Source organism: Gymnoscopelus braueri, assembly GCF_963280865.1.
Source record: "Gymnoscopelus braueri genome assembly, chromosome: 9".
Lineage (NCBI taxonomy): Eukaryota > Metazoa > Chordata > Actinopteri > Myctophiformes > Myctophidae > Gymnoscopelus > Gymnoscopelus braueri.
The window spans coordinates 11,843,605-11,866,110 of NC_137610.1; the positions used below are offsets into that span (position 1 = coordinate 11,843,605).

Consider the following 22,506-nt stretch of genomic DNA (forward strand, 5'->3'; position numbering starts at 1 on the left):
ACATAGCCTTCTCATCTCAGAAATCTTACATCTTAGTTCAGTAATCACCAACACACATCTTTTGATGCTCTAGTAGGCACATGTGTACACATAAAAGAAACAAACAGTTGAACATTTCCCAGCTAACAAGATGAGATTGTATGTGATGCAAGATTATTAAAACTATTAATAACTATTGGTTTATAACTGAAGTTGCATCATGGAGAAAACAATTATTAGTTAACAACTGTTAGTAATTTTAAGCATCAATCAACTCACCTTTACTCCCAACAAAAAATAAATCATACATGTACTGTTAAGTTCTGTACAGAATTACATATTTTAAGAAATAAATAATATTTATGTCTATTCAGCTTTCAGCATGATCACTGGTTTAAAAAGATGACATGGTGCCATTAAAAACACTGAATTGTTTTATAATTAATTTTATTATTCATGTATAAATATCAATATACATATGAATTAAATGTTAAAACAGTGCAATAGTGTTTCAAGTTGTATTAGAAAACATCATTGCATAACAGTATATGAATTATGATGTTTCTTACAGATTCAAGAGGAATCTGTGTCTTCTAATGTCAATATTTAAATGATTTAATATATTTAAAATAAATCCAATTTCATGCAGCCCTAAATTAAGGGAACACAAATTAAACATAGTATTTAGAATTAGATAGGCCTAGTTGTTTGCCAGTAGAATGAAATTCAATACATTCATGATGCCTCACAGCAGATGGAAACCACACAAAATGTGGAAGATTAGCATATTGTTGCTGTCGGGCAGAAGCCTCTTATCTTCATATTTTAACTTTTTGTGTTTTCCGTAAATTAACGCCCCACTTGATCATCCTACAGCGTCACACTAAAGTATTAAAAGTAGTAGATCTACAAGCTGAAAACGCGGCGACGCGTTTTGAGCTTGTAGATCTGCTACTTTTACTGTATTTTTTTACAGTATTGGACGGTTTCCACTCAACATAGACAATATACATATAGGTATATATAGCCACAATCTCATGGTAAAAACTATTCCATTGAATTGGAGCAAGCATAAGTAAGAACATTATAACATTATAATTAGAATGATACATAAATATAAATTTTCCTGAGAGAAACATCATTAGAATAATATACTGTATTAATATAAATTTCCCTGAGAGTAAACATTCACAGTTACAATCCTGGAGACACAAATATAAAACATAAATATTATAAGTAAATCAGACTTATAAGGCGGTAAACTGACACCCTCATACAGTACATTACAACTTAAGAGTGCAGTAGGCTTCAATTCACTAGCTTACAACTACTCTAAAACAGTCAAATCCTCATTGTTAATTCATCCATTTGTAAATAAGAGTGTACAAATGTAACTGGTGTGTACACTCAGAGTGAAATTAACAAATCCTGTATGAGGTAGGTAGGTAGGTAGGTAGGCAGACAGACAAATAGATCTATACCCGTCTAAATAAAGACATTTCAAGTATATATTTTACAATATATTATCTGCCGAATACATGAGTAAAACATGTTTTTAAACAGATCTTGGTCACCGTTATGTTGCCTTGTTATTCTGGTGAAAGCTTGCATTTACATGCAAAAACTTACAAAAAATTAATGGAGCAAAAATATTGAATTAGTTTTGCTCTGCACTGAACCATAGGAGGTCTCTGTGGTTAGTTACATTTTGGCTTTGAGAGGAATCATGCTGACAGACTGGAGGTACGTGTCCAGGGTGGTCAGGTACTCTTGAGGGTACTTCTTCATGTGACCTGCATGAATGGAGTCCTCCCACCACTTCACTGTGACGTCCATCCCACGCTGCTGCCACAAGTCCGCAATTTGCTCCAGGACACGCGGGTCACCCAGCGGGTCGTTTTCACAGTAGAAGAAGAGTGCCGGAGCAGTGATCGGCGTGTTCTGGAAGACCTCAATACCTCGCTCAAAGTAATCGACTGTTTGCCGTTTGAAAGTGCCAAAGTACAATAGGCTGGTATGTTTCACCAGGCTCTCCAACTGAGGCAATAAGCTCTTACCTAGACCTGAAGGGGTGGAGGAGAAATATCATATCAATGAGGGCTTTCGCTTAATATTATTGACATAATATAGAGTTCAATCACTTTTAATTCTGGACGTTAATTCCAAATTCATTGAATTTTGCCAACAGCTGTCAAGATTGGTGGCATATCATCATTTTATGATTTGATTGTGTCTTAAATGTTAAATTACTATAGCGTAGTCATTCGATTTTACCTCGCCAACTCAAAAATATAATAATCAACTCAGGGTGAAAAAATAAGTCAACATTTATTAGAAGATGTTCGGTGCTCTCTCTCTCTCTCTCTCTCTGCTCTCTCCTCCCCAAGAATTCCAACATGTATCTCACAGGTCTCATGGTCTCATGGTCCTCAAGACATCGGGGGTTGAACATTGAAACCAGACATGCTGGGCTGCATTTTTAAGCAGGCCAACGCCTTTTAGGGTAGTGATGTCAGAATTAACACCTTGGCCTGAAGCTATCTTGGGTATAATCACATTCCAGCATTCAAGGAAGACAATACAGCATATTACAGCATTGGCAAGGCGTAAAGTAAATGAAATAATGTAACACAATAATATATACATTTTTCCCATTACAATAGCGAAAATAGCAGACCTACAATCTTGTACATCGGCTATTTTTGCTATTTGTCGCACAACAAAATATCTAGGGCCTAAGTGGTAAAACAAACCTATGGCCATCCTCTCCACAGAGCCGATTACCAGGCTATCGTAGATGTGTCCTCTGATCCTCTGTGTAAACCCCTGGTATTTCTGTGTGTCTTGGGAAATGTGAACCAGCAACTGAGCAAACGTGTAGCCTCCAATGGAAAAGGCGTGCACGAGCAACGGCCGTGACTCGAAGCGTTCGCTTTGGAGCAGCTCCAGCACCTCCGCACCGTATTCCAGCCCCCAGCGTGGCCACAAGAAGTGTTTCACCTGAAACGTGACACAAGAACCGTTACACCTGAATCATGACAAGAACTCTTTCAGCTGAATTATGACAGAGAGAACAACTTTAAGTTTCACCTCCACTATGACAGAGCATACCGGTACTTAAAAAAAAGAAGAAAAGAAAAGCATACATCTATCTTTTGGGAAATGTTTTCCACTGCCTTGTGGTTTCCTTGTTTCTTTATCAGCCAGAGTCCGACAATAACAGATGACTGATTGCACAGTGGACTTGTGGTTAAGAGTGTCTGCCCTGAAACTGGGAGGTTGGGGTTCAATCCCTGGCCGGGTCATACCATAGACTAAAATGGGACCCTCCCTGCTTTGCACTCAGCATCAAGGGTTGCATTGGGGGTGACAAGCTGTGACATACTAGTGTCATGTCCAGGGGGTGTACTTGTACATCAAGCCGCCTCACGCTACAGAAACAGGAGATAGGCTCCTGCCCTATGACTCACATAGCTTGGCAAGGCTTAAGGCTTGCACGGGGGAAGTGAAAATTAAGGAAATTAAACCTGTCAGACCTGCCTGGTCGTGCATGTACCAATTGAGCGCAAACTCGCAAAGTTTCGCTTTTGTTCTCAAAATCTCCTATAAGTTGTGGGCTGCCCCTGTCTGCCTTTTATGGACCTGAGCAGGGCTCTACACTACGACCAACAGGGTTTAACAGGGTGCCCGTTAAAAACGTCACCTGATCCCTTTTGTGCGAGTGCATGCATGATGATCATTAGGTTGGTCTCTCCCTGCTGCATGTTCATTATCAGTGCGTGTCTACATGTGTACACAGTGATGAAACATGCATAACCATTACCATCCTGTTCGTAAAAGCAACCGACATGTGGTCATGTCATGTCTCAAGAGACGAGTCATGTCATTATAATCAAATATCTGGTGCACACAAGACACAAACATATATTGACCACAGAAGAAATTCGCTACATTTAATTTGGTCAGTTTGTGTGTGATGATCAAGATAATACAGTCTCACTCACGCACGCACACACACACACACACACACACACACACACACACACACACACACACACACACACACACACACACACACACACACACACACACACACACACACACACACACACACACACACACACACACACACACACACACACACACACACACACACACGTCTGTTCGGAAATGACTTCAGTGTCAGTTTCTGCCATATTGCTTCTTTACCAGTCCATGCTATTCAAATAGTAATAGGAACTTAGAATACATTTTAATTTACAATTAAATATAATGTAAATACTTTTTTGAAGAAACTGTTAGTGTTTTACACAATCAACAGGCAATGGATTTGAGTTAGAAGTATATTGTCAAAGAAATCTACACACCGCACCACGAGCAACGGTACCTCCTAGGCAGGGCAAGAAGACATTTGTCAGATGGATTAAGTAGATTGGATAAGTATTTGCTCTGCAGGGCAAGTAGGAAAAGACCTTACCACTGGACCCTGTCAACTACAGTTTTAGAGCCAAGATTTTTGCTTATTTTAAAAGCCAAGCCCGGGACAGCATTTATTTTGTATTTTGTTATTATTTTGTATTTTATTTTTTGGAATGGCTGTATTGTTGTTTTATGCTGTATGCTGATTTGTACCACTGGAGTTACATTTTGTATCATATTAAAAAACAAATAAACATTTGAATTACAAAAGTGAAATGGGATTTATACAGCATACAAAGCCACCAATCCCCTAGTAAGCACTTCTACAACTAATTAATGTGCATCCAGTCTGAGAACTTACATTTCCAGTTAATCAGCCAACGGATAGTTTAAAAAAAAAATGTGTACACCTTATTTTTCTTTGCAGTTTTTCCTCGCCCAATTGAGGGTCTAAGAACAGGTACTTCCATTTTTGTTTTCTTTGTTTACAGTAAATGTAGACCTGCAACGCCATTGGGAGACTGTAACCATGAGCCATCATGGACAATCCCTCTCAACCCCTACATGACACTGTGGCAGGGCAGAGGAGCTCCTTTAGTAACAGACTTATACCCACGTTGCGAGAAGGAGCGCCATAGGAGATAATTTCTGCCTGCAGCAATAAGACTGTACAACTCCTCATATGGTTGGCTTAGTCAGGGTAATTAGTATGTTGAATTCAAGCCATTGCACTCTTGTAGTGTTTGGTTTGTTGTTGTTCAATATTGTGGGTTGACTATGCTGAGATTCCTATTTTAGATGTTTGTTTTATCTATTATAATCAGTCAAATTTGGAGATTTTGTATCGTCTTCCACCCCCCTGTCTTCCCTCAAGGCTCGATCCTTGGGCCAATACTTTTCTCCCTATATCTTCTCCCCCTGGGACAAATTTTTAAGAAACATGGCATCTCCTATCACCTTCACGCAGACGATTCACAAATCTGCCCCTAAAAAAGGAAAGCAACAGCCTGACACCTCTTTTTGACTGTCTAAATGACATTAAGGCTTGGATGGCTCTTAACTTTCTAAATGTAAAAAGAGTAAAACAGAGGTCATAGTGTTTGGGCCTAGTGGTCCTGGTGTTGTACCCTCCGACCTGGGTTCCCTGCAGCCTTGTGTTAAACCTGTTGTCTCCAATCTTGGCGTCAAATTGGACAGTGCGCTTAAACTTGATAAACAGATAAATGCAGTGGTCAGATCCAGTTTTTATCATCTGAGGCTGTTTGCTCAAATCAAGTCTGTGCTTTCTTTTAATGATTTTGAGCATGTGATTCATGCTTTAATCTCCACACGTTTGGACTACTGTAGTGTACTGCACTTTATGCTGGATTAAACCAAGCCTCCATTGCACGTCTACAGTTAGTCCACGTGACCACGTCACACCGATTCTGGCTTCACTACACTGGCTCCCTGTTCGCTTCAGAATTGATTTTAAGATTGTATTGTTTGTTTTTAAATCACTAAATGGTTTGGCACCTCAGTATCTTCTCCCCCAAGGTCATTGCGGTCTGCGGGCCAGTTGAAACTTGAGGTCACAAAGACAACGTTTAAAGACCAGAGGTGACCGAGCCTTTTCAGTAGTACCCCGCACATTATGTTTCCCCACATTGTTTCACTGTCTGTTGACGCTGCTGCGTCTTACATTCTTTAGCGATGTGTCTCTTTTTGTTGTTTATTTTTGTTTCTTATTTTACTGTGTGTTTTTGCTGTTGTTTTTCCTGTGTTTTAGCTTATAGGCTATCGTGTATTTAGCTTTTTGATTTTCTATGCAGCACTTTGGAAACCTTGAGTTGTAAAATGTGCTATATAAATAAAGTGGATTGGATTGGATTATTGTTTTGCCCCACTTCGAATACCCCTGTGGCCCCCAGGTTTGGAGTCACTGAGTAAGGAGAGAACACAGGCCAGTCAGAACAGTTAATGCCTTAAATCTCACGGTTAGAAGGTATTCATGCTATCCTTACCTCACTCTTCACCATGAGAATGTCAAAGCCAGTACGGAGGTAGATTTCACAGTACTTGGCCACGGCTTGGGGTCTCGAGCCCAGCCATGGCAACATCACCAGGAGGGGCTTGGTGTTTACAGGGGACGGGGTCTCTTTCACAGAGCCAGGGGACACAGATTGGTTCAGGTAGAGAGTGATGTTCTTGCAGAGGCGATGGGCACTGACCCCACTGCTGATGCCAGCCCTGCCAAGCATCATGATATCAGACAGGGATTCTGATGATGGGGAGAGGGATCAAGACAACAGTGAGAGGATCTACAGGGGAAAAAAGCAAGGTTACAAAAGTGAGAGCCACAGCTTGAGTCCTTCCTCATGCCCGAGAAAGATAGTATTATGTAGATAAAAATGCATTTGAATGAGTTCTAGTTGCAACCTTGAGACTGACTAACAAACTAATAGTATATTTTAAATCTGGCTACAGATCATGTCTCTATAAATACAGCTTGTTAACGCCTGAATACATGAAAGCACTATTACATTATTATTACAGCATTGTTACGTTAAGACTTAAACAGGGGCCATTTTCGGATTGCAGCCTCCTGAGGGTGTATCTTTAGGGCAGTTTTGAAAGTGAGTAGGGTTTTACACTCCTTTACTCCTTTTGGTAGGGCATTCCACATTTTTGTTGAATAGCATGAGAACGAGTTAATTCCCCTTTGTTGAGCCAAATCTGGGTTGAACATGATTCGTGGAGCTGCCTCTGGTGTTATGATCGTGGACTTCATGAACGTTTTGGAAGTATTTTGACAGAATAGAGAGAGAGTCTATGGTTAGCGCCATGAAAGCACATTTGTCACTATGTATCCACCTGTAATGAAGTAAAACATACGAATTTCAAAAACATAAACATTTCTCAAAAGACAGCATTTAATGGTCACAGAGGGGAAGAAAAAAGTCTTGTAAACAAAACGTGTCCACCTGGCGTTACTCGTTCGTTTGCTAGTATAAATCGTTATGTATCTATCATAAACGTACTTACATAAACTTGTTTAGCGTATATTCCTTTAAACCAGCTATCATACTTTGTCTTGAATAAGGCTATTATCTCCAAAGCCGGTCTGTGTTCGAGTACAGAGAGGTGTTTAATCAGATAGCCTCTCTGGACGATAGCCAAGTTATCTTCCTCCACATTTATATTTAACCTGCAATATAGCATCTGCCACTAGGCGTCCCTCAGTGTGGAAGCGTGCAAATGAATGTTGCCATGTCCGCTTATTATAAGCGACCTAGGGCTTGTTTTTCTGTAAAGTTGCTTGTAAATAATTGCTGGTTGCAGTTTTCTGGGCGTGTTTCTAAAGTGTAGTTGCATATTTAAGCCTTGCTTCCAAATGTTCTTATTCTGTTCTTATTATTTAAACCAGTGGTTCTCAAATATTTTCATGAAAATGTTTTGTGCCAGGGAGCATTTGTGTTGTTAGAATGTTTCAAAAATATCACTAATATTCCTACCCCTGAAACATGACTGTCATACAAGCGTCATGTGAACCATGGCTATAATATTCCACATTTTATTTCAAGAGTTTTTGAAATTAGTAGATCAGTACGAGCTTGTAGATCGGCTATTTTCTGCCAATGCATATTAGGTTTAAAGTGCTCATGTGGCCTAGTTGCTGGTTTCTCTCACAAAGTCTGGCAACACTAATCAGATAGCATTATTTAACAGCTAACTTGGCCACAGCTTGGGGTCGCGAGCCGGCCATGGCAACATCACCAGGAGGGGCCTCTCCGTCGTAAAATGTACCGGTTTAAATGGACTTCAAAATAAGAGCGATGTTGACTTATAAAAGCCTAATCATAAAGTGGCCAAATAAAAAAAAAAATATATATTTGTTGAAAATGCCATACGGAGGCCCATCACCCCCCCCTTTTCTACTATGTATAAATAGTGTTTTATATTTGTGATAATATTGATTTTTGGTATTATTTTGATGTTGATGAATTGAATAGGACCTCAATGGAAACAAGTCCACTGGGACTTTTTTGTGTAAACCCTTTTGTGTGACCAAGTGTATGACTGTACTCTTGCTGTTTGCATTTCTGTCTAATAAAATACTCAATCAATCAATCAATCAATCAATTTCTACCACTTACTCATTAGCCATCCCCTCACCAGGTGTGATATTAAAATGATTTAATTACAATGCACATTTTCAATGACTGGACAGTGATAGAAAAATGTTTGGTTTTTATGATATATATTGCAACTGCAAGGATGAGCACTTACACAGGTTTGTAGCCTATAGCTCATTCAACAGACACTGTAGCATCAATTCTGTAGCTTTGTATTATTTATTGCCCTATTTGTGATAGAGCCCTCTTTGCTCCAATACTGTAGTGTAAAGCATCTGTTCCAGCTGTTAACTTATATTCTCCATCCAAAAGACATGGAAGTTGGGGACATACATACTCCTGCCAGTGCCCTCGACCTTCTCTTTAGAGCTGGAGCTGTTCCCTGGGTTGGCTAACAAGAATGGCTGATTCTCCAAATGGTCTGAATGGGATAATAAAGTGAAGTGACTCCTGCCTGAAGTCCTGCTGTGAGATAATTGACCCCAGGACCTTTCTGTGCGGAGTTTGCATGTTCTCCCTGTGTCCCCTGGGGTAGGTAACCTCACAAAAACATGCAGTAATCGTGGTCTCTATACTGGCTCCCCCTGGTCAGCCGGGGGGCCTGATGGAGGGGAAAGGAACTGGTTGGAATAACGTGTTCCTTCCACGCACTACGTCCTACCGGGGAAACTCCCCCCTGTCAGGTGATAAGAAGCGGCCTGCTAACTCCTCAAGCATTGAAGGAAGCATGGGCTCAGTTCGGGGCTCTCCCCAGGCTGGCAGAGGGAGAGTACCGCCCAGGATTGCAAGTTTAGGCATTGGCACTAGGTGAAAAATGGGTTAAAAAATAAAAGAAATAATAATAATTAAGTTCCAAATAAAACAGCTTAATGGGAAACAAGTAGGCAGTTGTTTAAAGTCTCACAAATCCACACTACATTCCAACGATAATCCTTTTACAAATCTACTCATTCAGAAGTTTCACAGCAATACAGGTCGAGGTCACCTGTTCAGTATAGCTAAATCAGTGACTTCCCCCTTCACGGATGGGGCTAAGAACCATTTCCCTTTTTACTACAAGTCATGGCCATTTTCTTATAAAACAGTGTTAAAACTGCATGGTTACAAAATAGCGTGGCTATGATAAAATATACTATGCCGATAATGCCGTTTTATCCCAACACTACTGAATTGCATTAGGTGTTGGTTATAGGAGCCCTCAAAACACATCGGCCCACAAGCTCCCAAGGATCAATAGTAAGCAAATTTACATTTGCTTACATTTGCTTAAGTTGACAACAAACTTGTTTATTTATTTGTTTATTTATTTGTTTATTTGTTTATTTATTTGTTTATTTATTTATTTATTTATTTATTTATGTATTTATGTATTTATTTATTTATTTATTTATTTATTTATTTATTTATTTATTTATTTATTTATTAATTCATTCATTCATTCATTCATTCATTCATTCATTCATTCATTCATTCATTCATTCATTTATTCAAGATTTTAGTTAGCCAGTTAGCCAGTAGATGGAGTAAGTTCTATTCAAAACTGAGCTGAGGAACAGGCTTGAGTTCATGGGCTGAATTTATTTTGGCTGGATGATGCAAAATCCTGAAAAGACGATAAAAATGTGTGAGCCTTCAGATCTTTTAGGCTTCTTTTAAAGATGCTTTTAGTTGAACCCAAATTAGCCAAATTCTGTTCTTTTAGGCTACTTTTAAGGCTGTTTGAAGTTGTCTTTTTAAAGATGAATCTGTTCAAAAAACAAACATCTGTTAATAGTCCAGTTTGTGGCTACAGTAGAATCAGTTCTGGTGTAGGCGGCTGAGACACGGATGCTCACAGTACAGTAGGAAAATTCTACTGTATAGATGCCATGGATAGGATGGAAAAGAGGAGCAACACCTACGTAGACACACTGTAGAGTGACAGCGGAGCTGGCAACACTGCAGAGCTTCAGACCCTGATGCTGGTTGGGGTCAATGAAAGGCAGTGATCAGGTGTCTTGATGATAATTATATTATTTATAGAGATTCTGTTAATAAAAATATATATATATATATTTGGTTATAGCTTAAAAAAAACTTTTTGTTTTTCCAAAACCCCATTGATAACTATTAGAGACAACTGGTTGTCACAATGTGTCAGAATGCATTTGATGGTTAATAACTTACTGTTAAAATAACTTAAAAGAATGAAAGTGATTCTTATATTTCAACTCAAGACTTTAAGATTCCCTCTAGGAATGACTATTGTAAGATGTGTTGATGATGAGCAATTCACGGCAGAGTAAAACGTTTGACAACCTACCACAGTCTCCCCTTCAGCAGTGCATTCCGTCAGAGTCATTTTCATTGCTGGCTAAGTGGCTATCTATTCTGTGCTAACTGCTTAGCTGCACCTGCTTAGCTGCATTCTTCTCCGTAATTATACATGGCAGATAAGTGTCTCCAACAGGGCTAACTTTAAACTTTGGGAGTAGTTTGAGTAATGATTCCTCCTACAAACAATAGACCGCACAGAACTGCAATCATAGAATTGTCTTTGTTGGGTGGTTTGGGTGATTGAATCGTAACTTATAAGCTATTTCATTTCAATTTGAACCAGTTTGTTTATAGACTCCAGTGCATTTACATCTGAATTGTATGTATACTATGCATTAAACATGATCTTTTTAGTTTTTATGTGTGGAAAAGGGGTAATTGTCTCCGCCAGGCCGAAAGGCATGGCGAGAGAGTATGTTTTACCCCCTGTCCGTCCGTACGTCCGTGTGTCCGTCCGTGTGTCCGTCCTGTCCGTCCGTTAGCAGCTAATCTCTGGCACCGTTGGCCCGGCCGCTGCGAAACTGTGCACGCACACTCCCTGGATGCCAATTCAGAACCTCTGGCCCAAATCTTTCAGATTGGCCAGTTATAGCGCCACCAGGAGGCCGATATGTGCAAAACACATTTATTGATACTACTCCTACAGATTTTGTCCAAACATCACACAAATCGGTAAACAGTATCTCTATAGTCATATGATCAACACAGATTTATCCGATTTCCCATATTCCATCCTGATTGCCTAAGATTGGCTTCCAAAGTTTGCAGGATTGGTCAGTTTTGAACAAAATGCCTCAAATCATGAATGCAGCTTGCAATTTCCGTGAAATTTCACACGCACATTTCTATTAGGACGAGGAACAAATGGAAGAAAGGAAGAAATGCCAACCTTTTCACATTGGCCTGTTATAGCGCCACCAGCAGGTCTAATTTTGCAAAACATATTTTTGGAACAAAATGCCTCAAATCATGAATGCAGTGTCCGATTGCAGTGAAAAGCCCTGGCTTGAACAAATGGCACCCTCTTCACATTGGCATATTATAGCGCCACCAGGAGGCCACAATAACGTACCTGACCTGGCGGAGACCTGTGCTCCGAGGAGCACTTTTTCTAGTTTGACTTGTTTTTGACAGTTATTTATTTTCTCACATGAATTTATGTGCGTAACTGGTTCCTCTATCAAGTCCAGTCCAGAACTATAGCATAGCACGTGCATGCGTGCCTGCGGTTGCCCATTGTGTCCGATGGTGACTTCCTCCTCTGCAATTAGTGACGGATTGTATGTGGCTGTATAGGCCTAGTGAATTTCACCAGTCCCTGCTGACCACATCTTGTTGGAGGATGACTTGTCCAAACAGAGGACAGATACTCAATGACTCTGGATCGCTGGTGTGAGGCGGCAATAATTTGGCCATGCACCCCATTGAGCTCATGTGTTTGGCCTGTCATTGTTCCCCTCCAGACCCCCTTAGTTCCAGCTGATTTGGTGCTTTCCTGTGTCATCATTGGACAACGGGTCAGTCAGGCCCCTCTGGAGGCTCCTGTCATTATCATTGACCGACAGTTCAACTCAGTGGTTTCAAACTCTTCCAGTGCTGAACATATGTTTCCAGGGGCCCCCAAGGGCCAGTGTTGGAGACCACAGATCTAAAATTGTCAGAGAAGGCGTCTTAGTTTCTTTCATCAGTCCTGATGGGAATGAATGGTGAGCAGCAGCCCTTTGCCCCGTCAGCATGAAACTGCTGCTCAGACGAGATGAGATTGAAAATAAAGAGTATGAAACTTTAGGCACGAGTCGAAACGTTGAATATGTCTTTGTGTGTTTATTATAACGATACATAGGAATATTTTGACATCATAACCATATAGCCCATATGTGTTTATGATAAGGTCCAATAAATCAAACAGTCTTTCCTGTAGATCAGTGGTTCCCGAAGTTTTCAGCATTAGCTTCTTTTTTTTGTTAAAAGTTATAAAAGTATTTTGAATATATTTACTCGCGACCCTTAACAACCTACTGTTTGGGAAACACTGCTGTAGATTGTGGTCTGTCCAATCTGCCAAAAGTCCTGGCTTCCTAAACAGTGGATCCACTCAGTGATGAGGTATTCTGAGTGAACCTCACTTCCTCCTAGAAGCCCGTCCTTGAACTAAGGAAACCATAGATTCACACTACTTGCAATCTTACATCAGGTTTACAGGGGGAGAGAGAGAGTGCACATTTTGTGTTCCTGCTTTGTGCTCCGTGTCGTTTGAATGCATCAGAAGGTATGTGGACCAGTGTCTATTTTAGAAACATCCAAGGAATTGAATTAGGCCATGAGGCCGTCGGATTTCCCCCACCGGGGAAAGAAGAAGCATCTAAAGCAGAGTGTGGTAATGTTCAAAAGAAGGGGGTTGGGTTGGCACTGCATGCAAGGACAGAGAGGGACGGCAGTTGTCACAGTCACTAGACATAATGGACGTGGCCCGGAGGGTCATGTGAATGGCAATCAAGGGCGTTACGTCGGTAATTCCCATTTAAAATAGAAAATCCACTAGAACACATAGGGTGCAGAGGCATGTATGGACATGCATGCATGTCACTGCAGTCATACATTATTTATTACTCAAACATACATGTGCAGCTAAACGTGCTGTGCTGTTGAACAGTATAATTTGATGAAACATAAGTGCACTGTTCATACAGATTCAGAACATTCAGATTTTGTCATCCCGTTAAGGTGTATTTCAAATGAATCCGCTGACTTGATGTTTACGGTGACAAAGGGGTCACAGTACTAGAGCTAAATTGCAGCCAATACAATGTATTGATCTTGTGGTTAGTTAAATGCAGAGTGCTGCTCACACTAATAGATAAACGTGAGCCTCTGCCCCAATGGCATATTTATGCTCCCTTTCTCATTCTCTCTCTCTCTCTCTCTCTCTCTCTCTCTCTCTCTCTCTCTCTCTCTCTCTCTCTCTCTCTCTCTCTCTCTCTCTTTCTTTCTCTCTCTCTCTCTCTCTCTCTCTCTCTCTCTCTCTCTCTCTCTCTCTGTCACTCACTCTTGTTCTCACTCTCTTTCATCTCTCCTGCTATCTCCCTCCCATCTGTCATTGTGTGTGTGTGTGTGTGTGTGTGTGTGTGTGTGTGTGTGTGTGTGTGTGTGTGTGTGTGTGTGTGTGTGTTGTCCCATAACACTGACAACCCCAATGAATAATTTGCCCAGTGAGTAACCACAGAAACCATGCATTTACAGTATATAATACTCCTCTACATAAGACACACTGAAGTGTGTGTTTTGTGTATGCATTTGTGTGTGTGTGTGTGTGTGTGTGTGTGTGTGTGTGTGTGTGTGTGTGTGTGTGTGTGTGTGTGTGTGTGTGTGTGTGTGAGAGAGAGAGAGAGAGAGAGAGAGAGAGAGAGAGAGAGAGAGAGAGAGAGAGAGAGAGAGAAACAGACAGGCAGAGAGTTGTAGAGGCGAGGGAGAGAGGGAAGAGAGAGGGACGAGTCAGAAGAGAATAGTGGAGGGAGACAGAAACAGTGGACTTTTCACACATCCATGAAAGAGACTCTATTTATTTTGATGTCCATGGTGCCACTGAACCAGTAGAATGGGATTCCTTACACAGGCGGAGAGGAACAGTCAGTGACGGACAGACCGGTGCAGCGGCAGAGAGAGAGAGAGAGGGACGGATGGAGGAGTTTTGGCTGGAGGAGGTGGGGTCTGTTGTGGTCTGTGTGTTCACTGTGTTGACTGTCTGATGGAGAGGAGAGAGGCACAGCACAGTAAGTATGACAGGACGACGAGCACTACGCAGAGACACTGCAGGATTGCAGCAATGTGGAGCAGCATGTGTGTTGTTGCACTTGGAGAGAGGCTGCAGCAAAGTGGGCTATTTATGAGCTAAGGGCTCATCAAGAACCAGACGAACCAGTAGAAATAGAGCAGGGCAACTGAGAGGGAGAGAAGCAAAAAAAACGTAAGACTGCTTTCTTTTGCACCTGCATGTTTTGTGCTTCTATTGCTTATGTGTAGCATAGCACTGTTGTGTGTTTTTAGGTTGCCACGTGTGTGTGTCTGTGTGTGTGTGTCTGTGTGTGTGTGTGTGTGTGTGTGTGTGTGTGTGTGTGTGTGTGTGTGTGTGTGTGTGTGTGTGTGTGTGTGTGTGTGTGTGTGTGAGTGAGTGCGTGTGCACATGTGCTAAATGTGTGTGTTTTGTATGTTTTGGAATGTCTGTGATGTGAAGTGAAGGAATTGCTTTATTGCTTTTCAATAAAATACTTTCATAAAATTAACCCCAGTTGAATGCTCATCCTGTAGTACAGTTATCGTCCTTGACCCATGTTCTTTGCCAACAGAGATGGCAGCAATGTATAAAGTATAATAACATATTAGATTGTAGCCTTTACTAGTGTGTGTGTGTGAGGTTTTCAGTAGTGTGTTGGTGAGGCAACATTTTCGGTAGTGTGTGTGTGAGGTTTCACTATGGTATGTGAGAGGCTTTTACTAGTGTGTGCGTGTGAGGTTTTCAGTAGTGTGTTTGTGAGGCAACATTTTAAGTAGTAGTGAGTGAGAGGTGCAGTTTGAATTATGGCCCACCATACTGTAGTGGCATCAATGTAATTTCTGCGTCTTTTCTCCAGGTGAGCTGAGCACGTGACATTTGGTGACCTGAGTACATGGATAGGTCAGCCATGTGATTGGACAGTCCTCTTGCGACCTCACAGAGGAGCGTACAAGTCCTCCGCCATGTTCTCCTCCTGGACCCTCTGTTTTCTGCTCTTCTCTGTCTCTTTGCTTCTCTCACTTGTCGCAGCCTTAACTGGAGAAGATGACAAGGAGACGCCGCAGCCAGACTTTGAAACGGCAGCACAGCATCAAATAATGCCAACACGAGGCCCCCACCGGCCCAATTTAGCGCCTATGCACCCTGTGCTTGGACCCAAAGGGGCTGACATCCTGACTCTACCTTTGGGATGGCTCTCACAATCATCCGAGGAAACCGACAGCCAAGGAGTTATTGGTGAATATGCTGACACCCAGGACAGTTCAGAGATATCCCTTTCGTATCCAACTGAAAAATGGCCTCAGACGTTCAGTCCCACAGATGCTTCCACAGAGGGTTATACATCAAAGGTGGATGCCAGACTAATAGGGTCTTCATTAGGGCGAGTTCCGGCGCAAACTACCCCTGGACAAGCAACAGATTATTGGCTAACTGAGTCTAGAAAAGCGGACATGTATGGCACTACACTCCACCCTAGTACACAGAATGGAGAGAATCTGCCGACTTTGTCAGCCAAGCATAAGCAGAGAAATGACACGGGATTACCTGTTCTTCTGTCTGTCACCGTTCCAACACACAGTCCCGACTCAGTTACCTCTTCAGCACTGTCCATTGGACCTGCGGCCATCACAGAGGGTCTGTCCCTGTCACTGGCCACTGACAAGCAGGTCACTGGACACAGGTTACAGGATTTTACAGATAGCCTTTCAAATCCTAAAACTGTCAGCACGAGGACAGACAAAGGTGAGCATCACATGAATTATGTTACTGCATGTTTTCATATACTCAACATCTTAAGGTGATATTTTGTTATATTAGTGAAGCAAGCAGTATGGTTATGGATTATCTGGAGGTGCTTCCATCCTTTATTTGATTCAGAATCAAGTCTTGTCCTCAACCTTCTACCAAAGAACATAAGACTCTAAATCCAAGTGTTCCCAATGTGTATTCTGACTGCAAACACAGTTGTTTTATATTCACAGAGCAGTTTGCATCACTTCTCTGTTCTCTCACCAAGGTTTCATTCTCTACCTCCTATACCTGCAAATCGTTCTCGCTGTCCTCTAACCCCATCTTCCTCTTTTAATCCTTCCATAATGTATTCCTTCCTCTGCTCAACACGGGCCCGCCACGCTCTCTTTAATGAGGAAAAGGAAACGTTCCATTGCTCCATGTGCTGTGAGGTCATCCAATTGAAATGTGAAAAATTGGACAGAGATATACTCATGCACACTCACACTCACACTCAAGCACACAAACACACTTGTTTCCCAAACACAGGGTTGCAACCCAATTGTGGGACACCGACCAATTTTTACGGGTCATGAATAAATGATCCAATATCTTAACCTTTCATAAAAAACTATTTCAATGTCAATAATAAAAGTTTCCCAAAATATTCTTTTTCCAAAATGTTTAAAAAATGTAAGAAAGAAAGAAAAGGTCACAAATCGAGAAAATAGCTGATCTACAAGCTCACAACAAGTTGTGACGCACTGTGAGCATGTAGATCGGATATTTTCACCATTTGTGAAATAAGGCCATAGTTGTTATGTATAATTGTAATGTTGTGTCCCTGGGAGTCCCCAAATTTGTCCTTTGGGTAGCAACTACTGCCTGCTTTCACAGTTTAGTTTTTTTTACCCGGGACCTATTTGTTGTACCGCCCTTGGACTTGAAGCCTGTATCATAATAGTGTTTTTGTCAATTATGGCTGTACTGAAGATGGGCCTCAACCAATCTTTTGAGTGCCATGTCCTACATAATGGAACAACAAACAGTTCAGTTGAGACCGACTAAATTATGAAACATTGTTTGTTTCTCAGTCACAACGTACACCCCCTTAAGCCCCTGCAAAAGCAGAAACAAAGCATATCCCATTGATAACTGGCTTGGGTTGGACTCTATATTTATACACCAGCACTGCTATATTACTCTATATATCTTCACCAAGAGAATACAGTACTTGCATTATTTATCGCTCACACAATCAGCCTTCAATATACATAATATAATGTAATATTAGAACATCCACAAATACTTTTAAAATTAATGCACTATTACTGGCAAAGTATCACTTGACCACGATTAGAAATAGTCACACAAAATGAGAGCAGCAATGAGGTCAATACTACCTAATCTACTACATCTCTCTCTCTCTGTATGTCTCTCTCTCACTCTCTTTCTTTCTCTCTCTCTCTCTCTCTCTATCTCTCTCTCTCTCTCTCTCTCTCTCCCTCTCATACTCTCACTCTCTCTGTGACCCAGTTAGAGATTCCCAGTTACAAGCCTGCTCTGTTTTATTATAGATTATCTCCTTTCACACTGCAGATTCTCCATAGCTCTTTTTAAAATGTAAGTTCCATGACACAGACAACATACATTAATGTGTTGAAGTAAATCAATCCTGCTACACAGGTCCATTCCAGTGATAGAGTTGCATGTGTCTGAATTAATGCTTTCCTGTCATTCCTGTCATGTTTCAAAATCATTATGGTGAACTCTGTCTGCTCTCTCTGTGTGCATGGAGTGAGTTTTAAGAAACGTAATGTTTCACACCCACAGGATAATGGCGCACTGGGTTGACAGTTTGATTCAACTTTTGACATCTCTTTTGACTTTCATGTACTTACTTGTCAACCCAATCTGTCACAAACATAACTGTGAGTTATCTGTTCTGCAGGTGGGACTCCAGGTGAGGAGTGGCACGATTCAGAGACTAATGGGACGATCCTTCTCCCGGACTGTAACCGTGACTCTACAGCCCCGCCTTGCAAAATCTCAAACCAATCCTCGAGCTCTGTGTACCCAGCAGAAGACTTCACTTCCAATGAATCGCAGCGTCCCTCTCTGGCCCGCCGCCCGCCCCTCTTTGTCCCTCTGTACTCAGGCTGGAACTCTGCCCTTGCTACATGGGGACTGGCATGGGAAGCTCACATCTATGGACTGGGATCTGTCTTCGCTGTGTTTGGCTTGATATCTGTCATCTGCTTGTTAGGCCTGCCCCTGCGTTGTCCACCTGGATGTCCCTATTTTAGCCTGCTGCACCTGTTTCTGCTGGCCGTAGCAGGGATCCGAGCCTTCTCGTTGGTTTACGACGCTTACGGTCACCAAGAGCGCCTCCCGCCTCTGGCCTCCTTCCTAATGTCCGAGCTGCCCTTCCCGTGTCTGACCTCCGCCTTCTCCCTCGCTTTCCTCCTGCTGTCCCTGCGCTCGCGGATGCACCTGTCGCTCTCGCTCTCCATCTCTGCCTCCTTCTCTGTCCTGCCTAAACCCTGCCTGTTGCTCTGTCTGTCCCTGCTGCATTTCGGCATCTCCATGGGCTGCGTGGGCCTCCTCCTGCTCCTGCCGGGCCTCCCCACACTGCTTCTCCTCCTGCCCCGGGGCCTGTTTGTGTGCCTCTCCGTTCTCCTCTCGTGCTCCTACCTCATCTTCTACTGCTTCATACGAGCCGACACCAAGCACATCTACCGGCTGAACGACAACAGCGAGGGGGGAGGGTCACCCGTGGTAATGCGGCCGACGAGCTTCCCGTTTGGAGAGGTCAAGGACTGGGGTAGGGCAGCTTGTGCCGGCATAGGAGCTGCCCTGTCTCTGTTGGGGTGTGGAGGGCTACAGCTGTACGGGATCTTGCATGCCCTCGGGCTGGGTGGGGTCGAAGGACGTGGGTTCCAGCCCTGGCCCTGGTGGGGCTACCAGCTGGGCTGCAGGCTGTGCGAGGTGGGGGTGTATCTGGGCCTGTCACTCATCGGCGCACAGCCTCTATTCTGTCACACTAACTCCGCCCTCAGGGCCATGACTCATCCCCGGCCAGGGTCTTGGTCTCGTCTTACCTGCTCCTCCCCCTCGGGAGGGCCCAGTAGTCTGCCCTCTCAGGAGCTTGTTAAGTCTCCTGGCGTCCCCTATCACTACCCCTGGTCCCAGGGCAAGCAGGAAAAGGTGATGCTCTGTAACGTCATCACTAAGGGAGAGTCAGAGGCTCTCCCTCTTTGCACGATGGTGGACTCCCCTCCAAGTGGGATAGACTCTGTTCCTCATCCCTGCTACACCTGGACCTCCATATTCCCTCTTCCTGCACCTCCTAGCCCGCCCCATAGAACCAAAGGTGGGCCAGAGTCGCAGCTACCCTCACAGGACGGCCTGGGCCTGTACACTGACTCTACTGGGGACCTGCGCCCCCCATCTCCCATAAACCTGTCCCGCAGCATTGACCAGGCCCTGTTCAGTGAAGCCCTATTCTCCCACAGTCTCTTTGACCCCCCAAGAATGGTTCACGCCTCCTCCAGCCTGTCATTAAACTCTCCCACTCAAGGCACTTCAAAGCAGGGCCACAGCGTAGGAGACAGCGCCCTCTATCGAACCTCTTCATGTGGAGAAATGGATGAAGAGAAACCCCTGTCCAAGACGCGAGCTCCCCAGCAGGGAGGCGCTCTTTCATGCCACAACCAGCTTCCATCACCGCCTGAGCAGTGGGGCTCCTTGTGCCAGGCATCTCTGAGCAGCTCATCCCAGGGCCTATGCTGCGGTCTCGAGGAGACGGGGAAGACGCGTTCACATCCCTGGGCCAACAAAGGGCAGAACGTCTCCCAGAACAGTCTTCCTCGGGCCATCCCACACCTGCCTGGTTACAGGCGTTACCGAACCCTCAGCTCGGCCTCGCAGGATAGCCAGGGATCTGGTAGGCTGGTGGGTACGGAACACCTGAGTGAAAGCAGGCAGCTGGAACGGGATCTAGCCGTCCAGGCTGAGTTTGTCAATGTGTGCAGGCAGATTGATTCTCTGAGTGTGTGCAGTGACACCATTGATTTGTAGGCCTCTGTAAATGCTGACCTTGGACCGAGATTGTAAAATTTAAATACAGCACAGATAGATTAGGTTTGTTTTGTGGAATTAAATTATACATCATTTTAGTTGTGTATATGGTAAACAGTTAACTACTATAGTACTGTACGTATTGTGTATTTTTGTCCTTTGAGATTAAGAATTGTTATTTATTATTACATGTGGCAGAAACAACAAATGGACTTTTCATATACTGTACAGTCAATATTCTTGACATTTAAGATTCAAAGCTGACTTCAACATCGCACATTTTTTGTAAACATTTGTATCATTCTTCTCACACTGTGCAATGTCTACTGTTTAGAGATTACTATGGCAGCTTCATGCAAGCAGTGACGTTTAGTGCCATCTGCTGGGGGTAAAGTTGAACTCTTTTTTGAACAACCATGGAAAACCCCTAGCTTAAACTTAAGCAGTAATTTGTACTGTAGAGTAGCTGATCTTTCAACACAGAAGTTGAAAGATCTGACTTTCTGATACTCCTCTTTAATATTAGTATTTAATATTTAACTTTAAAAGTATATTCAAGGATCAAAGGAACACTGCACACTATGGGCCCAGTCTTGTACTCCAATTCTGATTCAGTTTCCTGTAATGTTGTCCAACTAGGAACACTAAAAGTTATTTACTTGTAAGTCGCTCTATATAAAAGTGACAACTAAATAGGAATAAATTATGAAAAGAATCCAATGAAGGACACTTTAGTGGCTGTGGGATAAAGAGTTTAGGCTAAAGCAAAGGTCATTTATGAACTGTTGTATTTTTGGCACTGCAAACAGTGGCCAACATTAAGCTGTGTTGCTTTCTCCATGTTGTCTCCCGACTTGAACAGGATTAGTCAAATATTAACAGTGATCTTCAGTGTCAGGTCATGGAATGTCATGTTTTTACATTAAACAAACATATGGCACAACTGCAATGCACCTGACACCTGTGTTGAATGTCATCCCCTCCATTGTCATATATTATTATTATTATTTAAAGGACAAAGAGTGCCTGTGTCAATATTACACAATCATAGGAATAAACTTTATTCTAGATGCTTTACTTTTGCATTTTAGTTTTGTTGTTCTTCTACAACTCATTTGGCTGTGGTTGTGATATACCATGATCATAATATGTATTGGATGCATGATCACATGAATCCAATTACATTTTCTGAACACTGACAGGAGTGTGGGAGTCAAGAGGACTATTTGTGATCAATTTAACCGCACACATCCCCCTTTATTGGAGCTGAGCCAATATGTAACATGCAGCGTATTAATTTAAGAAAAGAAGGCTTGTAACTTACATTTGACGCTCTGTATGAAATGTTTATTATGACATTTCTCTCATATCTTCAGGTTAACATGAAGAATATCTGTGAGGATTGAAACTTCATAACAAACTTTTGTTACAGAGCATAAATGGTTACAAGCATTCTTTCATTATATTCAAAAGAGGCCGTATATGACCCTTTAACGGTGTGACTTTTAATGGGAGAGAAAACATCACCATAGTGGATTTAGATGCATGTATTCCCTTTTTTCCTTGGCAAAGTAACATCAATAACGGTCGTTAAACTTTCATCTTTATTCTCACTCATGCACAATATGTACTAAAATACATCTGAAGCCTGAGCAGTGAGCACATAGCTATACAAACAGTGTATAGGGTCACCCCTAATAGAGGAAATGTTCAGCTGAAGAATTGTGTCACTGAATGTCTATTCAGTTGGGAAATCTGTTCAACTGCCCTCCCCTTAATAATGCATTATTGTCTTCCTACGAATGAATGAAATCATGCTGAATGACCTCTGTAGATAGTGTTGATCAAACAGAAGTGCATGTGCATAATTGTTATTATGTCCCAGGAAACAACTCAAGTAATACATACAATTAGATAAAATAAAGTAAATAAAGATAACAAAAAATAAATAAAGTTGACTAGAAGCTAAATCAGTGGTACTTTGGGGACCCACAAGGAACCACTGTGCTAAGTGAATTAAGAGCGTTTGCAAACTGCCTACATTGTATTTGTAATTGTAAATGACTACGGGTGCAACCTGATTCCATTGACTGA

General features: G+C 42.2%; 2 protein-coding genes across 3 annotated transcripts; one reads left to right on the forward strand and one right to left on the reverse strand.

The window, feature by feature from the left end:
• Positions 1-1,055: 1,055 nt before the first annotated feature.
• On the reverse strand, positions 1,056-7,563 carry LOC308092484 (transmembrane protein 53). Of its 2 annotated transcripts, none has more exons than XM_080438404.1 (4): positions 7,423-7,563; positions 6,402-6,698; positions 2,733-2,979; positions 1,056-2,042 (listed from the first exon to the last, which is right to left on the reverse strand). In XM_080438404.1, exons 2-4 carry the CDS (start codon positions 6,639-6,641, stop codon positions 1,681-1,683), a joined length of 849 nt encoding a protein of 282 aa, XP_080294530.1. In that variant the 5' UTR covers positions 6,642-6,698; positions 7,423-7,563; the 3' UTR covers positions 1,056-1,680. The 2 variants fall into 2 exon arrangements, with proteins under 2 accessions (XP_080294530.1, XP_080294531.1); XM_080438405.1 differs by having other exon boundaries at positions 7,419-7,528.
• Positions 6,640-20,456, forward strand: prrt4a (proline rich transmembrane protein 4a; the record flags this gene model as incomplete). Its single annotated transcript, XM_080438026.1, has 3 exons — positions 6,640-6,727; positions 15,631-16,344; positions 18,284-20,456. 3 exons carry the CDS (start codon positions 6,640-6,642, stop codon positions 20,410-20,412), a joined length of 2,931 nt encoding a protein of 976 aa, XP_080294152.1. The 3' UTR covers positions 20,413-20,456.
• Positions 20,457-22,506: the final 2,050 nt, after the last annotated feature.